At 37.2% G+C, this 14570-nt stretch overlaps 2 protein-coding genes across 6 annotated transcripts; one reads left to right on the top strand and one right to left on the bottom strand.

The window, feature by feature from the left end:
- The first annotated feature begins 310 nt into the window (after positions 1-310).
- On the top strand, positions 311-6037 carry zgc:113229 (uncharacterized protein LOC550612 homolog). Of its 2 annotated transcripts, none has more exons than XM_043256599.1 (5): positions 311-1531; positions 2976-3106; positions 3356-3833; positions 3912-4154; positions 5382-6037. In XM_043256599.1, the coding sequence occupies exons 1-5, from the start codon at positions 731-733 to the stop codon at positions 5556-5558; spliced, it is 1830 nt and encodes a 609-aa protein (XP_043112534.1). In that variant the 5' UTR covers positions 311-730; the 3' UTR covers positions 5559-6037. The 2 variants fall into 2 exon arrangements, with proteins under 2 accessions (XP_043112534.1, XP_043112533.1); XM_043256598.1 differs by having other exon boundaries at positions 315-1531; positions 3350-3833.
- p2rx3a (purinergic receptor P2X, ligand-gated ion channel, 3a) lies at positions 5792-10553 on the bottom strand. 4 transcript variants are annotated; one of them, XM_043256600.1, is made up of 12 exons: positions 10357-10553; positions 9265-9400; positions 9115-9186; positions 8957-9032; positions 8713-8809; positions 8507-8584; positions 8031-8176; positions 7277-7409; positions 7112-7205; positions 6972-7037; positions 6813-6890; positions 5792-6730 (listed from the first exon to the last, which is right to left on the bottom strand). In XM_043256600.1, exons 1-12 carry the CDS (start codon positions 10488-10490, stop codon positions 6599-6601), a joined length of 1242 nt encoding a protein of 413 aa, XP_043112535.1. In that variant the 5' UTR covers positions 10491-10553; the 3' UTR covers positions 5792-6598. The 4 variants fall into 4 exon arrangements, 2 of the variants coding, with proteins under 2 accessions (XP_043112535.1, XP_043112536.1); XR_006252445.1 differs by having other exon boundaries at positions 6668-6730; positions 7108-7205; XM_043256601.1 differs by lacking the exons at positions 7112-7205; positions 7277-7409 and having other exon boundaries at positions 8035-8176.
- Positions 10554-14570: the final 4017 nt, after the last annotated feature.

The following is a 14570-nucleotide window of genomic DNA, read 5'->3' as shown; positions in this document are numbered from 1 at the left end:
TTACACAATTTTACATCCTTAAATTTGATGTTTGATACCGCTCTCTGAATTCACATTACCATAATTATTTAATTGTAACTATACATTCCATCCTACTTTACTTCATTTAAACTGGGATATAAATCTAGATAATTTCACATAAATACCATAATTACTACAATTAGTGATATAAAACAAGATATTTCACATTAGAGAATTGCAGTTTTTTGTCTGCTTAAAAGAAAATGGGTGGCCAATTAAATGTAATTACTACACTTTCTCAAAAAGCGGTGACTTCATATTAGAATGTCAGCATGTTCTCGTGATTTTTGAAGACGCGGTGTCTCAGCCATTCAGCGGCTGGCCAGAGGGAGTGACTAAAATACAAAATGTTTCATCCTGACACACTTGTCTTACCTGTCCATCTAGGTGTTGGGCACACCTTTTTCTGGCTTTTGCACTATTATTTATGACACTCCTTCCTTCTGCAACACTCAGAAATCGTGAAATATCAAACATCAGACACAATAGAAGAGATCTCAGGTGGAAAGCTAGAGCATCTGAATGACTGATGGACAGAAATACTTATGTGGACTAAGAGAGTGATATAAATGGAGGATCTGTAGAACCGTACAGCTTTACTAGAAACTATCATGGGTGAAATTTGAGCGTCTAGAGCGAGTGTGCTTGTATGTGTAGACATACCCAGCATCTGTGAGTTGTCTCTACTCATGTGGTACCATAGAGTCCAATGGCAGAGCCGAACCCTGTCTCAGACTCTCATGCACTACTGGAATCTATGCTTCAGAAACTACGACTGAACGCTCAGACCAACAGTAGCCCGGTCATTGGTATGCAAACATGCAGTCCGTCTGGAGAAAGCAATGCTGTGGAAGATTCATCTAAAACAACAGTTTATCAGTTTGGGTTTTCTTCCAACAAAAAAGAGCCGGATGGACGCACCTCAACCTGGAATAAGTGGGAGAACCCTTGGACTCAACAACCGCCTCACTTTGAGGATGCATTGACTCCTGTTGCTAAACAGCCGGTAAGAAGGATCAGTAAAAACAACTCCGGGTACAACTCTGGTAAACCTAAACGCCCACCGCTAATTTGGGGGGAACACAAGGACTTTACATCCAGTGATGTCACTTCCTGGGTCGGAGAAGATCAGACGCCTGAGCCGGAGAAGAAGAAACGGTTTTCCCTGGATGGGGAGGCCAGCTCAAACGCGTCGACTTTATACAAAACAGAAGCCTTCCAAAACCCTCCTGATCTGTTAGCTCCAACGCTAACAACAACGTCTACTGTCTTGGGAAACCCAGAGGTCAGAGGTCAAAGTGCCGCATGGAGTTGGGGTGCTGGAATTGAGAGAAACGACAGCTCCAGATTTCACGAGCAACCAGGAAAAACGACAAAGACAAGCAGGAGGAAGTGGGGGGAGGCTAAAAGGTGGGCCCAGAGTGTGAAAGAGAGATGGAGAGAGAGACACAGAAGCGCACTGACCAGACAAAGAGAGGATGAAGAAAGACAAGCGCAGAGTGAAGTGCAAGTGAGTGCTAGTGTTCGATTTAATGCAAAGACAGCTTGAAATTAATCTGTATAGTGTATGCTATTGCACAAATGAAACTGACCCTACTGGCCTTTCACTTTTGTGAAAATCTAAAAAGTATATAATTGCATAATTAAAGTATAACACCGTCTAGCAAAGCCTTGGCTAATGCAAAACAAGAGTTGTGCCTCGATTGACAGGGTCCCTACACAGAGCTTTTCCCTGAGCATGAGAGTTCAAGTTCACTTAATTTGTAGTGCTGTCAAATGATTAATCGTAATTAATTGCATCCAAAATAAAAGTTTTTGTTTACCTAATATATGCATGTGAACTGTATATTTATTGTGTGCATATAAATGTACACACATGTATGTATATATTTAAGAACAATAATATTTAAATATGTGGAATTATTTTTAAGTATATACTTTATGTGTATAAATTTACATAATATGCATAATAAATATAAACAGTACACACACATATATTATGTGAACAAATACTTTTTTTTGGATGTGATTAATTACAATTAATATTTTGACAGCACTATTAATTTGACTAAATGTGTTCATTGAATACACTGCAGAAGACATATGAGTTTGATGTCATAATATATTTATGTATTAGTTAAATTAGTGGTGTCAAACAATTAATCACATCCAAAAACAAATCTTTATGTTCACATAATATATGTGTATGTGCTGTGTATATTTACTATGTATATATGAATACAAATACATGCATGTATATTTAAGAAAAAAATTATGTTTATGTTTTAAACATATTTATATATAATATAGATTCTAAATTATATGAATATAAATATATACATGTAAATATTTTCAAAATATATAATGTGTGTCTTTATATCAAATAATACAGCACACACACATATATAAACAAAATCAGTTGTGATTAATTGTTGCCCAGAACTACAATAATAATGAATATAAAGCGAATTATCTTATGTTTGTGTAATATACTTAATTCCTCCATGGGTGTTTTTGGAAAAATTGAATTATTATAAATGTAATCAATATAATGAATATATTTAAAAGCTGCAAAATGCGCAATAAACGCCAGATGCAGTGTCATCATCATATTAACATTTTAACACTAACGTCACACGCTTCTTCATACGCTTGCAAATTCAACCTGCGACTAATTAAACTCAGTAATAATGCCTCAGGTCCTTTGTTTTGAACTTCAAACTTCTTTATGTGCTGGACGTGATGTATCAATATACCCTTATTCCCTCTGCCATTTACAGCGCACTTTAACTTGAACGTGCTTGCTCCCTTGAGACTGAATCTCGCTTCACACGGTGCATGCTCTAAGTCTGCTCAGAAGTCCACTTACATTTGAAAAGAAATGCAACTCATTTTGTGTGGGCAAGCATGGGCAAAATGATTAAAAGCGAAATGTCTTTTACGTTTATATTCAGAGTAATAACTTATCGTTATCGATGCCCGTCGATGTGAATGAAACAGCACTCGCTGAGACTACTAACATCCATCATGAAGAGATCAGCAAAGCGCTGGATGAAGGTGGCCCTGGTTCACTCGGCTACATGAGGTAAACACATCAACCAATGACATTAGAAATATGCATTAGACATGTTTATCATTCCACACGTGCGATCCATGAATCACTTTTCATTTCACGTGAAACTGTCTCACGGAGAAAGAATGCGTTGCCCCTCAGGGCTAAAACAGTAAAACGAACCATTGTAACTATTAAAGCCACGTATTGGTTGAAGTTGTTTTCGTTGGCTCTTTCTGGCTTTCTGTTTATGTGATCTTTCACCCTTCTTGTCAGTGACAGTCTCTCATTTGGCGCTACTTCTGATTTAATGGAGGAGATCTTCAGCGGGACGGAGTGGGCTCAGTTTCTCTCAGTTAACAGCACCAAAATGCACCAGCCTAAGGAGGCGGCGAATACTAATAACCAATCACGGGAAGAAGGACTGAACACTAAGTGGACTCATGAAGACGCAACTGATTCCCATTTAGATTTGACTCAGCCGAGGTTTGCACAGGACATGGAATATAATAAAAATCCCCCCGCAAGTCCATTACCAACTAACCCGTTTACTAACCAGTCACAAATCACCAATCTGACCCCTGACGAATCTCGCAGCAGTGAGCGATCACATTATTCCCGGCTTCATCTAAACGAATCTAAGGCAACTGAACATGGAGATCCACAGCCGGTGTTTAATCAAGTGTCCGACCCCAGCCATATCCAGCCACAAGACGGGACAGAGGACTTTATACCCCTCCTCGACCTTTCGTATGCTAAGGTGAGAGTAGATAAGGGTTATAAGCAAAAGCGATAATGATTTACTGTGTTATTAGTATTTAACGTTCTTTTCCCTCAGCCAATAAAAAGAGCATCTGTAACATCCCATGGATCTCTGAGCCGAAAAAGAGAGCACTGGACAAAGAGGAGGGAGTCGTTCGAGATACACGCGACACAAGAGATGGAGCACGAGGAGGACGGCGGCGCTTTCACAGATGCTCAGCTGTCTTCAAAGCCTTCACCCGCATCTTCCCTCGACTCGCTGAACTCCGTCTCTCAGGGCTCGGAGTCCTTTGAAACTTCAGGGACGGCGAGCAAAAAGGTGGGATATGTCAGAAGCTAACATACATTCAGATAAGTATGTCAGCTGTCTTTTGTAAATATTAAGATCACTGTAAAAAAAAAAAAAAAAAAAAAAAAAAAAAAAGGCAGCCGAGAAAGTAACGAGAAAGTCACATGATGAACCAAAGCCCGTCACAAGCAGCTTTTAAATATAAACATATATAGATGATGCTCAGGGTCATTCAAACAAACACTAAACACTATCGTATTTCATTAAACTGAAATATGCAATAAACATTAATAAACATAACTGATAAGAAAAAACTAAGAAGAAACATAGTTATTTCAAAAACATCAAATTTAAACTTTTAAATGCAATGCAGGGAATTCTGGGAATGTCAGTTTACATTTGTTCCCCTGTCAATTTTACAGGATTTTACCAATAAGCACGTTTTCACTGTAGCATTTCTGTAATTTTTTTTTTACAGTGATCAGTAACTTTGAGTCACACCACAGAAGAATGCTTTAGAAATGATTGTTTTGGGTCTGAACCTCAAGGAAGTTTGTTAGAGAACAGAGGTTGTGTGTTACTGTGTCGGGATGGTTGTGGTTTTAGTGCCATTGCTGAATTAATTGTTGGGTGGTGCCGAATTTTCACCTTGTTTTTACTATGACGCTCGTCACTGCAAAAAAAACAAAGCGTTTCTGAGAAACTAGAAACAAAAACTGATATGAAGACAATCCTTCTAAATTTCAGTAAGCATATACGGCTCAAAGTTATAACATATTTTAACACTGATGATAATAATGAATATTTCTTAAACAGGAACTCAGTATATTAAAATGATTTCTGAAGGATCATTTGACAGTGAAGCTGAAAATGTAGTTTTACATCTCAGGAATACATTACATTTTGTTAATAAATTAAATGTTAATTAAAATAGAGAAGTAATTGTAATAATATTTCACAATGCTACTATTTTACTGTATTGTTGATCAAATAAATACAATTATTACGACTACATTTCATTACTAGTTATTGTTATTACTAGTCATAAGGGTAATTTTTTCTAAATTTAGATTTATACATCATCCCGAAAGCTGATTCAATAAAAAAAAAAAAAGCAATATTGAAATATTTGAAAATCTGAAGCAGCCAAAAAGTTGCCCAAATTAAGTCCTTAACAAAGCATTCGTAAATCAATAGCCATCACAGTTGTGTCCACATTTATAATACATCCTGCCATTATTTGTCTTGTTCTCTCAGAGGAGGATGGAAGACACTCGACGCGTTCGGTTCGCTGAAGAGGTCATCATCTTACCAACCACCTACTTGCCGGACTCTGATGAGAAGAAGAAGAAGAAGAAGAAGAAAACGCTGATAATGATTGGCAAGAAGCACCTTCTCCCCGTCATTCTTTTCCTAAGTGGATTGTGTCTTTGAAACACAAAAGCGGAAAGTACAAATTTTAACTCGCTGCAGCTCAAATAAACCCGAGACTGAATTTTCTGAAGCAAGAGTGACACGAATAATCCACCATTATCATTATTACGTTGTGAAAAAAATTCACGAGACTGTGATATTGCAGCATTAATTTTATATGCCATTACATTAGGTGATTTTTTGTATATAAAATGAAGTCAAATGTAATAAGAATAACAATAGAAATATTTAACTTAATGTGCAAAGATGTTGTGCAATTTATTTTCTGAGGTAACAATACTTACAATCTCAAGGGCATAGTTCAAGTAAATAAAAACAACAGTATGATTTATTTTAGACCGATAATTCACTTTAAACACAAAATATACATGTATACTTTTACCTTTTGAAAGGAACAGTGTGTATACTAATAATATATACATTTTATATGCTGAACAGTTATCTATTACTTAATGAATTAATTACAGCTTTTTTGTAAATTTGATGTGCTTCTGTTTAATTACTCTTTGTATATATTCACTATCAGTCAAAGGTTTGACTCTTACACTTTATCTAAGGAAGATAATATGATATACAGTAAATTGTGATCGTTTTTAAATTAATGGAGAAAATTAGATGTACATTAGACCAGATTCAAAGCAATATATATATATATATATATATATATATATATATATATATATATATATATATATATATTTGAAATCTCCTATATTTGAAAGCTCAAAGATAAGATAAGAAATGCAATGTTTTAATACTTTCGGTTACTATGTAACTACTTACATTTGTGTTTTTAAGTTTTGATGACTTTATTATTCTATAACGATAATTAAAATGACCAGGTGTGTGCAGACTTTTGACTGGTAGTGCATATGCATAGATGCATGTTTTCTCAGGATTGGTGGTTGACCCAAGAAAGCCTTTATTTAAACCCGTTTTGTCAAAACGAAGCCCTAAAGCTTCACAGACTTAAACTTAGTGAAAAAAAAAAAAAATCACAAATCTAGAAGTAGGAGTATTGTCTGAAAAGCCTCGTTGGTTCAACTGTGTGACTCCTGTCGTCCGATAGAAAAGGTCCCCGAGTCGTTTGATCTCTTCTCCATTGCCTTGAGTGACATCTGGCTTCCCTCGTTGAGTCTGTTGTTCGCAGACTTGTACACGACGTCTGTCACCTGTTCGTGAAGAGGACAGAAAGTTAAGACAGCGCTCTGTTTGACCTCTACTCACCTACGCGGCTGAAATCAAGTCTGGCACCTCTTCAAATTTCTTTGCTTTGTACTCCTCCGCCCCTTTAAGAAAGTTGAGAAGGATGATGTCACAGAACACGGTAGCCTGCAAAAAAACATACATCGATCAGGCATTGTGTTTTTGCCAGCATTAGTGCTATCATCCCCAATCCATCAATTATCTCACCAATCCCACTGAAGTGAACGCTGCCACCAGATTAATCAGAAACGGCACAGTGTTGAACTTCCCTGCCTGCAAACAAGCAAAGTTAGATACGTACACGTGCGACATAAACCGCTTGGTCTGGCTCTGTATACCATACCCACATCGCCAGACACGATTATTTCGAAGCGGATCGCGTTAGCTTTGTGAAGGGTTCGGCGTTCAGTCCCATCTTCAGACTGATAGTATTTAGCAAACCTGGAAGAGGCAAAAAGGAAGATGCAGTCGCAGGAAAGACAGGGCGAAGCGCGAGCGGTGTGTTCATGTACCTGAAGTTATATCCGTTGGAGCCACTGCTGTTCTCAAAAGCAGCATCCAAGCGTGTGAAGAAGTACTTGGGTTTGCAGTGGGACACATTAAAGTCCAGGTTACACTTCCAGTTGATGTTAATACCAATCTCTCCTCCTGAAACGACCAAAAACATCGTGCATGCCCATATAGGTCCATGTTTGGTGATTTGCGGCCTTCTTTAAAATCCTTTGTGAGGTAAAAGCCATTCTGTGAATCCGTAACACTAAACGCATTAAATATATTTATGCGTATTAAATCTCATAATCAGATTCCGATTTAGCCTTGATTTCACTTTTGAAAACGCTCCATTTTTTTAAAAAATCTGAGTTAACTAACTTTTGGGGACAACCGTGCATTTTCTTTTGTTTAAGAGCGAGTAGTGATGTTTTTGTTTTCTTCTTCGTTACCACCGCGTACGGCTTCATGCAAATGCTGCGGGCTGGAGTGTTTTTTTGTTAAATAAAGCTATACGCTTTTATATTATGTTTTACTTTGGTTTCTCGGTGCCTTTCTGAGCCTCCTCGTTCTTCCTTTGTCCTCCAGGAGGCGATCGAGAGTCACTTCCCTCTCTGAGCTACTTGTTTTCCTGTTTTTAAATTAATATTTCAATCATTTTGCTGCACAATCCAGCATCGAGTCGGCCCGAGATATTTAATGGACTGTTTATCAAAATAATGTAATAAACTTTGATCAACTGGAAGCAGAACAGATGAGAGGTAAAGCCGATTGGACCTACTTTTTTAGTAATGCTGTCCAAACTTTGATTGATGTGTCTCAGGATATCTCCCACTTTAAAGATGGGACAGAACGGATTTTGCACCGGGTCGTAATGACAGCCTCGAATTTTGTCCTTGTTTAGGTTTGAAGGGAAGTTTCCTCTGTGAAGGTGAGAGAGAGAAACAGGACATCAGTATGAAGCAATGCCAAAAAAAAAACATTGATTGCATTATGTTTTATCATTCTGGCTAATTTAGTTTCCTTTGTTTCAAATGGGGGATATATAGTTGTTAAAGTGAAATAAGAGTTTTGATTATAGGCAAGTCATTGGCGATCCCATTTCATCACAGATTAGTCACATTTATCACATTTCATAAAAAAAGATCATTTCAAGAGATTAAAGGGGGCGTAACACCGTTACATGCAAATCAGACATATATTTGTCTTGTATCCTTCTTTTAGAAATTCCGATTGTTGCGGGTGAAACTCACCTAGTGACGTTAAACAGAGGGAAGCGGATGCTGTTCTTGATGAAGATGGTGAAGTTCTCCACCCCCGTCACTGACGGTCTAAGAGTTAGCAGATTAACGAACGCGTCTAGCATTAAAACAGGTTCGACCCGACCTATTTTGCATTATTAGAAAACTCCCCTTGTGCGCAATATTGTGAATCTAAAAAGCTTGCATGTGTTTCTTACGCCAGATTGTTGTCATCCTCTGCAGGGCACCAGCCTTCAATTTCACACCATCCTGTTGTGTTTTTATCATTGTTCAAGCATTTGCCCGTTATAATACCTGCGATGTAGGAGACATGCGTCCGAAGCAATATAAAAAGCAATCTATAAAGATCAGCACGCTTCACTATAACTATCATTGAAGTATGATAGCAGTACTGATAGAGTTGTCAGCCTCCAGAAGACTGAACTCAGATGATTAACTCACCGTTTCCTAAATTTGAGCCCATTTTTGCCATGCAGTCATCATCGCCAGTGCAATTAAACCTCAGCTTCACATCGGTCTGACAGACAACAGAAGAGTGTTAAAGCACAAGCGAGAGCGTATTTAAAGCACATAAAGACAGATAAAGTTTTGGGGGTCACCTCAGTGCATAGTCCTTGAGTCTGATTGGGTGTGATGACCATGCTGGTGATGACGGAGAAGGAGGAACCGCCCTGAAAAAATAAGTAGAAATGCCGATCTCGGAGAGAGCGCAATATTATATTTCAGCATTAAAACAGGCATTTGCTGACCTGTGAGGGAATTACATAGTCCGCCACGTCCATCACGCGCTTGTCGAATCTGCCCAAGCCCTTCACTTTGGTCATGACCGCAGACTCGATTCCCGTGTCCCGCAGCTGGTGGCCTTTTTCATGCATAAACACCCAGCTTAAAAAAATACAAACACGACAACAAATAAATGATTAAACACGCTCGTTATGAAGTTGAAGTATGAAAACTGAATCAGCTAAGCAGGCTAATATCAACTACTTCCGTAGTTTGCTCTTAATCAATAAAAATGTTAAAAATAAATTAATACATTTATTATTTACACATACAGAGACACACATGCATGTATGCATTAGTATGTATGTCTGCGCAAATCGGTAAGTCATTTATATATAGATAGATATAGATGGATCTATTATACCATGAATGCATTATGTGCATTTACATGTATTCGACGGTTTTATCCATAGGGACTTACAAATAAAAAGGATATAATGTACGTATTTCGTTCTTATTTCTAATTACACCCATTTGCAACGCAATATGCGACCCCAAAACCAGTCATAAGGAGCAAATGAGATTCATACATCAGCTGAAAGTTGAATAAATATGTGGTATGGGTCGTTAGGACAGGCCAATATTTGGGTAGACTACAACTATTTGAAAATCTGAAATCTCATGGTGCAAAAAAAAAACCCAAATCTAAATATTTAGAGAAAATCACCTTTAAAGTGGTCCAAATTAAGTTATCAGCAATGCATATTACTAATCAAAAATCAGGTTTGGATATATTTACTGCAGGAAATTTACAAAATATCTTCCTGGAACATAATCTTTGTTGATGATTTTTGCTATTTTTATAAATACCCCCCGTACTACTCATAACTGGTTTTGTGCTCCAGGGTCGCATTTAAACGCATTTACTCAATTATATTAATAAGTCCAAGCATTTTTTACATCATTGTGTAAAACATTTACATTAATCACCAAAGTTGAACTATTTCTTCAAGTATAATCCCCTCGCTTCATTTAATAAAAATTTTCCCCGTTTACTAGCTTTAACTGAAACTATACTATTTAAAATGAGTTTAAACGTTCATATTAACAAGACTTACCAGATGAAATAGAGAATAATTAGCAGCTGGACGACACGGTTGATGATTCCGACAGACCAGCTCTTCACCACAACTGATTTGGCTGTTTCGTAGACGAAGAAGTCAGTGATGAAGTGCAGGATTCTGTGAGCCATAGTAGAAGCTGAGATCCGATGCAGGACAGACCTCACTACTGTTCTTCTCAGGGATCTTATTTGACTTGATGCATTCAGAAAAAAAGAAATGTTGACCACATTTTCCCTCCCCTTTTCGTGCTCAAGCCTCTCCTCTCTGTGGCCCCCAGGGACCATGTCCATTTCCCTAATAGCCTGCTCATTAGCTCATCTCTTTCCAGCTTTATTTTAAGGAAATCTCTCTCTCCGTTTTTTTTTTTTACAAACCGAACCTTTTATAAATATAAACGCACTGCCGCGTCTAATTATAACAGCTGACTTGTCGAAGTGCGCAAAAGGGCACACATAACCTCTTTTGCTTTGAATAAAACGTGAATTAAACGTATTCTTTACTTTAATTCTGCCTTTTCTGTCTTTTGTGCCTTTTTCACACGGAAGTGTTTCACAAATAAAAACCACCCTCGTGGCATTGCTATCTAATCAATCCTTCAGAACATCCTGTTGTTTAGGATTGTGATCTTACGTGCGAAATTACATCGTATAAAACATTTGCAAAAAAAATCCATCGGGTAGGTTAAAGAGAAAACGGCCACTTCCTGATTAACTAGACATCACAAAGGAAGACCAGCATTAGATGGTGTTCGATGAGATCAGTCCGTCGGTTATTGTAGTTTGATGCAGTCACATGCTTGGTAAAAGTGTTTCCATCATAGTTTATACACATGTTTTTTTACCGTATAAACCGTATTTTTTTGCATATTTTTTTTAATTGATGCCCATTTGGAAATTTCCATCCAGCATTTATTACGTGCTATCCCAAAATGCACATAAAAATAACTGGATCGAAACAGTAGCTACCGTTTTCAGGGGCACCATGCAACTGATGCAAGCGAAGTTTTTTAAGACAATTTAAAGGATTATCGTTACATTCAATGCTTGAGCCGCAGACCAATCAACAGAGCTTTATATTCTTCGCATTTTGTTATTGTAATAAAACATAATAAGGTCATGCAACCCATTTGTGCGACACATCGTTGTAACGTCAGATGTTACAACACTAACTAGTGAGGCAGGTCTTTATGAAAGGTCAATTATTGACTGATGAACTTGAACCGACAACTACATGAACACGTAACAGATCGATGTTTTCGGGTCCCACAGAAATAGAAGTATAGAATATAAAGAAGTAGTGTTTAATGTTCTCATTCATTCACAAAATGGCCACTTCATAAAGAATAATTACATTTCTTTTGTGCACAGTGAAGGCATTTTCCATTTGCTACTGTACAGTCTGGAGATGTTTTCATGACAAACGCATGTGCATGTTTTCTAAATCATTTTTTTAGGTGTTATTTAGGTGGCTCATATCTGACTCTTTTAGTTATGTCCACTTCTCTAAACTGACTCGTATTTATCAGTTCATCTCTCCTGCAGAGCATCTTGCTCTTTATCGGCAATCTATAAATATACACGCCCCATATTCACTACTACAAGTAAAAAATGGGACGAAAGTGAATTGAAAAACCCTATTGACCGTCGCATTTTTTGACACTGATAGGAAATTTCTCGAGTCGTTTGCAAAGTGTGTGCGCTTAAAGAGAATTTCCTCATCGCTGAAGCGAGCCCATTATGTTTGTGGTCAATTACGACGTCACGTCATCTCCAGATAGAAAGCTTTCAGAGAAGCGCCTTAGGCCGGACACAGCTTCCCATAAATTACGGATGTCGTGGACATCGTGGAGCGCTGGTATTATCCACTCTCGCGCACGGCACAAAATGAATTATCCTTCAGAGAAGACACACAACGGCTCCCAGGAGACAAAACAGGAGTCTGACGGAGAGAGCGGGGATGGGATGAGATGGATTATTTTAATTATTTTATTATTTTTTCTATTTAAATATATCTACTTTTTTTGTAAATACGATATTTTAATTTAGTTTTAAACCAATTTAAGAAGGCAATGCTGAGATGGCAGTGAGTTTAATGAAACTTGCACTGTTTCAGAGCATCCAGCTCTAAGGCTCCATCAGTCTCTCTTACCCCTCATACTCATATCATATTAAAAACCACAACTTCTTTTCAACTTTCCTTTGCTGCTGACAGACCACATATCTTCACCATGAAAGTCTCATGCTGTTTTAAAAGCCACAGGCTCTTACTGTAGGCCATTAATGGTGCGTTATACCCCTGATGGGGGTTATTTACTTGCCTTTCAGTTCTAACAAAGCCATTTTGCTTGAATTCGACAAGAAAGGGTGATTAGATGTGTCGGGACGAGGAACTTCTTAAGTGGCTCCATTAAGAACATAATGGGGTTCATTTCCCCCCATTCGCAGGATATAAGTTGCACTGAACAATCCTCAAACTTTTAGGCAGTTGTTCTGGGTTCAATGCAAATTCGTCTCTGTCCAGTTTCTGTGATTGTTTCATAAATGTGTGACACGTTTTTGTAACCAGAAATGAACGAGTTGCGTTTTAGCTCTTCTGGATCCATCATAATCATGAAGTCAGTACATTACACATTACAGGTAAACTCATCTTTAACTGCACTATCGCAAACTATTTTAACTCAAACCTCTGAGGTAATGTTTTTTTCTATAAAGACTGAAAGACTTGTAAGTTTCTTAATGTTGATGTCGAAGTCATGTGACTATGGTGTAGTTAGTTTATTCCCTTTTAGGATTTTTTATTCTAATCCTAAATAGAAATCCTGTTGGTTTTTTTGTTAAGGGGTAATGTTAACTCCTAGGTTGGTTTTACAGTTTTTTTCATTTGCTAAGCGTTTGCCAAATACTTACCAAGTATTTTTTCTAAACTCTTAATACATCCACACACCAACATCACACAATTAGCTAAACAGTACTTTTTATGGCCAAAATCACATTTTGTTAAATAAATACACACTCTACCCTACACCCTACAACAACAGCAGCTCAAAGGTACTGATAAATATATCTATGTAAAATATTACAACAACTGTGTGAGAGAGAGAGAGAGAGAGAAAAATAATACCTGGAAGAGAGAGCTAAACAGATGTAGGAGAGAGAGGGAGAGTTGGATCAAGAAAATGAAGAAGAAGAGGTAGAGGAGAGGAGTGAGAATGTTGTAATATGTAGTTTTTTGTTTGTTTGTATACATCTGGAACCTATGAAAGCCTATTTCTGCCATGTAATATAAAGGGTAAAAGCTAATCGTGACTTTATCTTAGAATTCGGACAGTTTTTCTTGCAATTGTGAATTTACAGTATTTCACTTTTTGGATAGAGTCTGAAACACATGTCGTAAGCTCACAGTTCACATAATAAGTGTCTGAATTGCAAGACAAAAAGGTCACAATTACTGTTTTTACTTTAAATTTGAGGAGACAAGTTTGCATTGTAACCAAAGCCCATGAATGTTGTTGATAACTGGCATCAGCTACCATCCATATCCAACCCCCATCCACTGGAAAACAATTTCAATCAAGGTTACAACTGAATTTTTGCACAGGGGACCTCATTTTTCTATCGTACATAATATAAAGTAATGACTCATTCAGTTTAAGATAGTGTAGTATCATGCCAGGAATGAACACATTCAACACTGTAAAATGGGTTACAGCTGAAGGTAAACTGAACACTAAAATGTTTTGACCGAATGACTCAATTTTGAATCGGCGTTTTGAATCGGAGAGTTTGTATTCATTTAACAAAATGTGGTTTTGGCCAGAAAAGCTGTTTAGCTAATTGTGTGATGTTGGTGTGTCGCTGCGTTGAGAGTTTAGAAAAAGTAACTGAAGTATTAATAAATGCTTTATTAATTAGTATTTGAAAAAAACTGTAATAGGGCTAAGGCATGAACCTTTTTTATACTACAATAGTGTAAAGCTTGCTTTCAGATCATTATGTTTTGTACAGTCATTTTCACACTTATCAAAGTTATTCTATACATAATTTGAGTGTAAACGGAACAATACAATTGTACAGTATATTCCAACACAAAGGCATCACCAGCTTTTTGCACAGTTGTGACTGACAGATCATATTAGTGTATTTTGAGGTCAATGCATGCAGGATGGAACAATAATCTTGTTTTCTTAAAATACAAAAAGGCTTTTTTTC

Source organism: Puntigrus tetrazona, chromosome 14 (genome assembly GCF_018831695.1).
Source record: "Puntigrus tetrazona isolate hp1 chromosome 14, ASM1883169v1, whole genome shotgun sequence".
NCBI lineage: Eukaryota > Metazoa > Chordata > Actinopteri > Cypriniformes > Cyprinidae > Puntigrus > Puntigrus tetrazona.
The sequence above is the reverse complement of the archived record's forward strand: the minus strand, read 5'-3'. Positions and strand labels throughout refer to the sequence as shown.

Bases quoted from the DNA above. Each gene is read 5' to 3' on its own strand.
- zgc:113229 (XM_043256598.1), top strand. From the start codon at position 731: ATGGCAGAGCCGAACCCTGTCTCAGACTCTCATGCACTACTGGAATCT. The intron at 3,834-3,911 runs GTGAGAGTAGAT...CTTTTCCCTCAG, and splicing joins TCGACCTTTCGTATGCTAAG to CCAATAAAAAGAGCATCTGT. The intron at 4,155-5,381 runs GTGGGATATGTC...TTGTTCTCTCAG, and splicing joins CAGGGACGGCGAGCAAAAAG to AGGAGGATGGAAGACACTCG.
- p2rx3a (XM_043256600.1), bottom strand. From the start codon at position 10,490: ATGGCTCACAGAATCCTGCACTTCATCACTGACTTCTTCGTCTACGAA. The intron at 8,177-8,506 runs GTGAGTTTCACC...TCACCTTCACAG, and splicing joins CCTCTGTTTAACGTCACTAG to AGGAAACTTCCCTTCAAACC. The intron at 7,410-8,030 runs GTCCAATCGGCT...TCGTTTCAGGAG, and splicing joins CAGCATTACTAAAAAAGTAG to GAGAGATTGGTATTAACATC.